At 31.3% G+C, this 9,377-nt stretch overlaps 1 protein-coding gene across 1 annotated transcript in view; it reads left to right on the top strand.

The window, feature by feature from the left end:
- The first annotated feature begins 2,885 nt into the window (after positions 1–2,885).
- ntd5 (ntl-dependent gene 5) overlaps positions 2,886–9,377 on the top strand; it is a 23,932-nt gene continuing 17,440 nt past the window's right edge. Inside the window, exons 1-3 of the mRNA XM_061957634.2 lie at positions 2,886–3,006; positions 6,121–6,255; positions 8,167–8,358. Coding sequence (XP_061813618.1) covers positions 2,940–3,006; positions 6,121–6,255; positions 8,167–8,358 — 394 coding nt within the window. The 5' untranslated portion in view covers positions 2,886–2,939. The remainder of the gene's footprint in view (positions 3,007–6,120; positions 6,256–8,166; positions 8,359–9,377) is intronic.

Raw genomic sequence — 9,377 nt, 5'->3', positions numbered from 1 at the left:
TGCTGGCATCCTCCCAGATGTGCTGGCTGCGTCTTTCCAGGGACTCTAATTGACGCAGCAGGCGCGCCACAGCGCTCTCCGACCCACTATGTGCTGGTTCTGTGGATGTACTTTGAGATTTCTCCCGAAAAAAAACACCAATTAAAGATTATTCTCGTTCAACACTGCTCTTGCTTTTGCTTTGTGATCAGCTTGTGTCGATGATGAATTAGGTTTTGAGATGAGGATGGAGTCAGGGGGACTTACAGCGGCCAGTTCATGTTGCTTCTTAGGTGTATAGAAGAGTATGGTCTACAACATGGCGCCCTATAGGGACTTGTGACCAATCAGAGAGTATGGCCGGACAATCTCCTAAATTATTGGATTTTTGATCGTTAAAAAAAATTGTGATTAATCTAAAAATCAATTTTAATCGATTCAGAATCGTTACAAAGATTTTTTTTAAAAAGAAAGAAAAAAAAAGGAATTTATTCAAAAATCGATTTTTGACTTTTTTTAGTCAATTAAAATGTTACAAAGAAAAAAAAATTGATTAATCTAAAAATCGATGTACTTAATCAATTAAGAATCGTTACAAAGATTTAAAAATATCGCAATTAATCCAAACATTTATTTTTAAACTTTTTAATTAATTAAGAATTGTTACAAAGACAAAACAAATCGCAATTCATCTAAAAAGCGATTGTTGATTTTTTGAATCGATTAAAAATCGTGTAAAAAACAACAACAATCGTGATTAATCTAAAACTTGATTTATTTTAATCGATTAAGAATCGTTACAAAAATAAAATAAAAACGCAATTAATATAAAAATCGATTGTTGATTTTTTTAATCGATTGAAAATCGTTTCAAAGTAAAAAAAAATTGTGATTAATCTAAGACTCGATTTTTTAAATCGATTAACAATTGTTACAAAAATAAAATAAAAACGCAATCAATCTAAAAATCGATTTTTGATTTTTTTAATCGACTAAGAATTGTTAAAAAGAAAATACAATCCAGATTCATCTAAAAATGGATTTTTCATTTTTTTAATCAATTAAAAATCGTTACAAAAAAAATTGTGATTAATCTAAAAATCATCCATCCATCCATCCATTTTCTACCGCTTATTCTTTATCTCAGCTACAATCGGGCGGAAGGCGGTGTACACCCTGGACAAGTCGCCACCTCATCACAGGGCCAACACAGATAGACAGACAACATTCACACTCACATCCACACACTAGGGACCATTTAGTGTTGCCAATCAACCTATCCCCAGGTGCATGTCTTTGGAGGTGGGAGGGGCCTATCCCCAGGTGCATGTCTTTGGAGGTGGGAGGAAGCCGGAGTACCCGGAGGGAACCCACGCAGTCACGGGGAGAACATGCAAACTCCACACAGAAAGGTCCCGAGCCCGGGATTGAACCCAGGACTACTCAGGACCTTCGTATTGTGAGGCAGACGCACTAACCCCTCTTCCACCGTGCTGCCCATCTAAAAATCAATATATATACATATTTTTAGAATTTTTAAACAGTTAAAAATCACTACAAAGATAAAACAAGTATTTTATTTGATTAAAAACCTAAAAATGTACTTTCTATAGAATTTTTAATCGATTCAGAATCGTAGCAAAGATTTAAAAAAATCGCTAAAATCTGAAAATCAACTTTAGATTTTTTTTAATCGATTAAGAATCATTACAAAAACACCGCGATTAATCAAAAAATCGTTTAAGATTTTCTTTTATTAAGAATTGATAGAAATATAAAAAAAGAAAATTGCAATTAATCTAAAAATGTTTTATTTATTAATCGATTAAGAATTGCTACAAAGGAAAAAATAATCGCAATTAATCTAAAAATAGATTTTGGATTTTTAAAAATTGATTAAAAATCGTTAACAAAAAAATCGTGATTAATCTAAAAATCTTTTTTTTAATCGATTAAGAATCATAACAAATATATTTTTTTAAATCGCCATAATCTGAAAATCAACTTTTGATTTTTTTAATCGATTAAGAATCATTGCAAAAAAATCTCGATTTATCTAAAAATCGATTAAAAAACAAATTGATTAAGAATTGTTACAAAGATTTAAAAAAAATCACAATTAAATTAAAAATCGATTTTTTATTTTTTTATTGATTAAGAATAACTACAAAGAAAAAAAACTCAATTAATCTAAAAATAGATTTTTGATTTTTTTTAATCGTTACAAAAAAAAATCGTGATTAATCTAAAAATAATTTTTTTTTAATCGATTAACAATCGTAAAAATATATTTTTTAATTGCAATAATCTGAAAATGGATTTTTGACTTTTTTCAATCGATTAAGAAAAAAAATTGCGATTAATCTAAAAATCGATTTAGAATTTTTTTTATTAAGAATTGTTACAAATAAGAATCACAGTTCATTCGGAAAGCGATTTTTTTTCTACACGCCTAATAAATAGAGAAAAGTACTGACATGTAATACTCTGATTCACCATGAAAGGGTGGGGGCGTACGTGAGCTTGCAGCTGCAAACAACAAACTTCAGGAGGTCTCAAAGTGACTCCGTTGGTTTTAGAAAGAACAAAAAATTAAAAATGTTGTTTTTTAAAATGAGGTTTAAAATGGAGTGTTATTAAAAGCTTTTAATTCCAAGGCCACTTTGTTCCTTTTTGCAGGACAAACAGGAAGCAGAGCACGCCAGATGTTTGCCCACGTTGCGTAAACGTACCATAGAAAACAGTCCAAAGGTGCGCTCCTCGTGCGCCTCGGTCTTCCCGCCCGGATGCAAATAGGTGAAAGGTCAGCGGGGCTAATTCCTTTGCTCAGCACAAAGCAGATGTGTCGCAATCTCACTCCCTGCTCCCTCCCCCCCCCGCGGCCCACCCACGCTGGGCTCCTTGCAGAGCGTGTGCACGTGGACCCCTCCTCAGAAGGTCGCAGGCCTGCTTGGAGGAGGATGGACTCTGCTCTGCTGCTGCTCTCCTTCTGGGCCCTCACCGCCACTGTGGCCCCGCAGCCTCCAGGTACGCCTCCACATGCACTTCCTGTCTCGCCGTGTCCGCTTCCCGCCGCTTTGATCGCGTCGCCTTGCTAAACTTCATCTTTTTGCCACTTTGTGGCTTTTTTTGTGTTTGTGTCCCCCCTCCCCAAATATCCTTTGGGCTGTGCTCTAAAGTCTGGGGAACACATTTAATGTGACACGGAGGAGAGAGAGCCTCAAAAGTGAACTAATGCGTGACGGCCAATTGGTCCGTAATCTCTTGGATTTGCATGGTTTTTTTTTTCACCCAAGCTCGCTCAAGTTTGACCCTGGAGTGTTTGTTGTCAGTCCCGTTAATATGTGTTAAATGTCTTGTTTACAATCTGACCCACGGGGCGCCAAGTGGGGAAAATAAAAAAATAGAAAAATAAAAAATAAAATATTTTTATTTATTTATTTATTTAATTTATTTATCATTATAATTATATTATTATTTATGCATATATACTTTTATTTTATTTTATTTATTTATTTATTATTATTTGTATATATATATATATATATATATATATATATATATATATATATATATATATATAAATGTGTCTTATTGTTATTATAATATTATTTGTACATATATATATTTTTTTATTTTATTTATTATTATTTATATATATATATAAATATATATATATTTTTTAAATTACGTTTTATTACACTTTATATTTAAATGTATCTTATTATAGCTGTCATTTAAGAGTTTTGTTATATTATTTTTCAAATTAAATGTAATTAAATGTAATTGTTTCATTTGATTAAGAATGGAATCAAATTATTGTTATGTAATAAAAAAAAAAATAGTTATTTCACCCAACTAGTAATTTTATTTCAATCGATTATTACATATTGAAATTGTTAAATACATTTTTTTTTTATTGTATTTTTCATTTAAAAAATGTTTAATATTTTTTTATGGAATAAATAAGTACAACAAAAATGTTTGATTTTGAGTGGGGAAACAAAACGAAACAAATTTATATATATATATATATATATATATATATATATATATATATATATATATATATATATATATATATATATATATATATATATACACACACACACTATTATGTCAATTTATTAAGTTTTATCACATTTAAAAGTATCTTATTATATAAGTAATTTAAGAGTTTTGTTATATTTTTTGGGATGAATTATTAAATAACTAATTTAATCCACAAAAAAAAAAATGTTTCTAATTAAATTAATTTGTTTTATTTTATTTAAAGTGGAATTAAATTATTGTTGTATAATAAAAAAAAAAAAATATTTCACCCATCTCAGAAATAGTAATATTATTTCAATGTTGTCACATTTGATTGTATTGTACATTTTAATGTCTTTTTTTTCTTTTCTTTTTTTAAAAAATGTAATTGACTGAAATATGTATTTATTCATCTCACTCAATGGTAAACATTTTCACTATCATGTCAATTTATCACCTTTTATTACATTTGCATGTCAGAAAATGTTACATTTAAATGTGTTTTATTATACTATTCATTTAAAAAAAATTCAATATTGTTTTCAATAAATAAGTACAACAAAAATGTAATCCCAAAAATATTTGTAGAGTATATATATATATATATATATATATATATATATATATATATATATATATATATATATATATATATATATATATACATATATATATATATATATATATGTCTTAATAAGGTTATCCAAAAAATAGTGCTCGATACCGTAGTAGAGCGCAATATATGTATGTGTGGGAAAAAAAATCACAAGACTATTTCATCTCTCTCTCTCTCAGAGATGAAATAGTCTTGTGATTTTTTTCCCCACACATACATACATACATATATATATATATATATATATATATATATATATATATATATATATATATATATATATATATATATATATATATATATATATATATATATATATATACTATTATGTCAAGTTATTACGTTTTATTACATTTAAAAGTATCTTATTATATTTGTCATTTAAGAGTGTTGTTTTTTTTGGATGAATTAATAAAGAACTAATTTAATCCAAAAATAAATTTTTCAAGTTAAAATTAATTGTTTTATTTGATTTAGAATGGAATCAAATTATTGTAAAAAATAATGTTCTTTAACCCTGCTCAGAAATAGTAATATTATTTCACATTTGATTATGTTGTACATGTCATTCAGTAGTTTAAGATAATATACTTATTATTATTTTAATTTTAATTTAAAATATTGAAAATATTTATTAGATAAATAAATGTAATCTTTTAAATTGTTTTTATTGTTTTGTAACAGAGTTATTGTAATGGAATTAACTATTTATTTATCCATCTCACTCAATGGTAAACATTTTCACTATTATGTCAATTTATCACCTTTTATTACATTTTGCATGTCAGAAAATGTTACATTTAAATGTGTTTTATTATACTTTTCATTTAAAACATTTTCAATATAGTTTTTAATAAATAAGTACAACAAAAATGTAATCCCAAAAAATATTTGTTAAGTACATATATATATACTATGATGTCAATTTATTAAGTTTTATTACATTTAAAAGTATCTTATTATATTTTTCATTTAAGAGTGTTGTTATATTTTTTTAGCATTAGCGATTTTACATGGCGATTTTCAACACCTCCACGTTTCCTAACTAAGATGCGGGTCACAACCAAACAGCTGCTGTGTAATAAGTACGATACTTTCGTGTATAAACCCTCAACAAGAGACATTCAACTTAATGGCAAAGACTACTCCCTGACTATGAAATACACTTCGGACTAATGATACTCAGAAGTGCAAGAAAATGTGCGTGCGTGCGTGCGTGTGTGTGTGTGTGTGTATGTGTGTGTGTGTGTGTGTGTGTGTGTGTGTGTGCTGCTGAAGGATCGTCCAACAATGCCAAGATGGCTGCTAGAAAACACCCACAATGCAACCTGGGTGGTAAATGTTTCCATTGCCACCCACACACAGTCAACAACTTCCTGCTGCTCCTTTTTTACCAGCACCACCCATGCAAGGAGGGTAAACAAAGGGCCTGCTGCCAGGGGGACGTAACAAGTGTGTGTGTGTGTGTGTGTGTGTGTGTGTTATCCCAACAGAGTCGTGCCCAGAGAGACTAGTGGGAGAAGAGAGGAAGAGGACGTGTCCCCGACCTTGTAAAGTGGACAAAGACTGTGGCAGCAAGCGTCAATGTTTGTGTGACGGCCAGTGTGGTCTCAGCTGTGTGGCTCCAGGTGTGTGTGTGTGTGTGTGTGTGTGTGTGTGTGTGTGTGTGTGTGTGTGTGTGTGTGTGTGTGTGAGTGTGTGTGCGTGTACAAACCCCAAAAGCAGTGAAGTTGTCACGTTGTGTAAATGGTAAATTAAAAACAGAATACAATGATTTGCAAATCCTTTTCAACTTTATATTCAATTGAATGTACTGAAATAAGCAGGGGCGTCCATGATAACGTTGCTTGGATGGCAACATATGTTGCTCCAAAAGCTGTATGTACCTTTCAGCATTAATGGTGCCTTCACAGATGTGTAAGTTACCCATGTCTTGGCCACTAATACACCCCCATACCATCACACATGCTGGCTTTTACACTTTGTGCCTAGAACAATCCGGATGGTTCTTTTCCTATTTCAGTTTCCAAAAAAACAATTTGAAATGTGGACTCGTCAGACCACAGAACACTTTTCCACTTTGCATCAGTCCATCTTAGATGATCTTGGGCCCAGTGAAGCTGGGAGCGTTTCTGGGTGTTGTTGATAAATGGATTTGGCTTTGCATAGAAGAGTTTTAACTTACAGATGTAGCGACCAACTGTAGTTACTGACAGTGGTTTTCTGAAGTGTTCCTGAGCCCTTGTGGTGATACCCTTTACACACTGATGTGGCTTTTTGATGCAGTATTGCCTGAGGGATCAAAGGTCACGGGCTTAGCTGCTTACGTGCAGTGATTTCTCCAGATTCTCTGAACCCTTTGATGATATTACGGACCGTAGATGGTGAAATCCCTAAATTCCTTGCAATAGCTGCTTGAGAAAGATTTTTCTTAAACTGTTCAACAATTTGCTCAGGCATTTGTTGACAAAGTGGTGACCCTCGCCCCATCCTTGTTTGTGAATGACTGAGCATTTCATAGAATCTACTTTTATACCCAATCATGGCACCCACCTGTTCCCAATTCGCCTGTTCACCTGTGGGATGTTCCAAATAAGTGTTTGATGAGCATTCCTCAACTTTATCAGTATTTATTGCCACCTTTCCCAACTTCTTTGTCACGTGTTGCTGCCATCAAATTCTAAAGTTAATGATTATTTGCAACAACAAAAAATGTTTATCAGTTTGAACATCAAATATGTTGTCTTTGTAGCATATTCAACTGAATATGGCTTGAAAATGATTTGCAAAGCATTGTATTCCGTTTATATTTACATCTGACACAATTTCCCAACTCATATGGAAACGGGGTTTGTATATATATATACACATCTATATGCATATATATAATATATACATCTAACTATACATCCATACATATGTGTATATCAAACTATATATCCATACATACATATATACATACTGTATATACACGTTTGTATATCAAGCTATACATCTATATACATTATATATATATATAAAAATATATATATGTATATATATATATATATATATATAAAACTATACATCTATATATTTATATATACAGTGTATATGCATATATATACAGTATATCAAACTATATATTTATACAGTATATATGTATATATATAAAACTATAGATCTATACATACATATGTATATATATATATATATACAGTATATCAAACTATACATTTATACAGTATATATATAAAACTATAGATCTATACATACATATGTATATATATATATATATATATATATATATATATATGTATCAAACTATACATATATATACATATATATCATCTATACATACTGTATATATATATCAAACTATACATATATAAATATATATACATATATATATATATATATATATATATATATATATATATATATATATATATATATATATATATATATATATATATATATATATATATATATATATATATATATATATATATATGCAGTATTTATACAGTATGTGTCTAAGTCTATGTGTGTTTTCCTAGGTCGTACCTGTCCGTGGCCTTTGACCCCCAGCGCGGACTGGGAGGCCCGCCTCCTGTCGCCCACCCACTCCTTCTCTGCCCTGCTGGAGGTGCGCTGCAAGTCAGGATTGTCTCTGCCCAGCGGTCTGGATGCCACCATTCGCCGTTGCCAAGGCGACCGCCAGTGGAGCGGGGAGGAGCCTATCTGCACAGGTGAGGGAAATGTCTTCCCGTAATAATCCACAACATCAACAATGGTGTTGTTTATTGTGTCGCCATAGCAACCACGGCATAGTTTACAATGCAATGTTTTCATAACCGCTTCTGGATGTATATCTATGTACTTTATATCTATGTACTTTATATTCATGTAGTATACATCTGTGTACTCCATATCTAGGTACTTTATCTCTATATACTCTATATATACTCTATATGTACTCTATAGCTATATACTGTATATCTATGTGCTGTATAATAAATATATATAATATTAAATATGTATATATAATATATAATATAACATATATATATATATATATATATAATAATATATATTATATATATAATATATATAATATCTAGTGTGGATATTGATCTTTATACAACACTGATAATATAATATTACTTAGATAATAATAATAATAATAATACTAATAATAATGATAATAATAATAATAATAACTAGAAAAGCCGTGCTTTGAAGATAGTGAGTTCTAGGAATCACTGTTGAAAATGAGCTACAGAGCTCGCCTTAAACGTTTGCTTACATAAAAATACTAACATTTAGCATGTGTGCAAACGATAGCATGATGACAGTTAGCATGTTTCGTACAGCAGGTTATATAACTCAAAGGTGTATGGCTGCGGAAATAGAGAAAAAAAATATAAAATTAGATGGAAAAGTTAGCAGGGCTTCACGGTGGCAGAGGGGTTAGTGCATCTGCCTCACAATACGAAGGTCCTGAGTAGTCTTGGGTTCAATCCCGGGCTCGGGATCTTTCTGTGTGGAGTTTGCATGTTCTCCCCGTGACTGCGTGGGTTCCCTCCGGGTACTCCGGCTTCCTCCCACTTCCAAAGACATGCACCTGGGGATAAGTTGATTGGCAACACTAAATTGGCCCTAGTGTGTGGATGTGAGTGTGAATGTTGTCTGTCTATCTGTGTTGGCCCTGCGATGAGGTGGCGACTTGTCCAGGGAGTACCCCGCCTTCCGCCCGATTGTAGCTGAG

The sequence above is a fragment of the Nerophis lumbriciformis genome, linkage group LG04 (assembly GCF_033978685.3).
Source record: "Nerophis lumbriciformis linkage group LG04, RoL_Nlum_v2.1, whole genome shotgun sequence".
NCBI classification, from domain to species: Eukaryota; Metazoa; Chordata; class Actinopteri; order Syngnathiformes; family Syngnathidae; genus Nerophis; species Nerophis lumbriciformis.
Note: the sequence above shows the minus strand (reverse complement) of the source record. Positions and strands in the feature narration are given on the sequence as shown.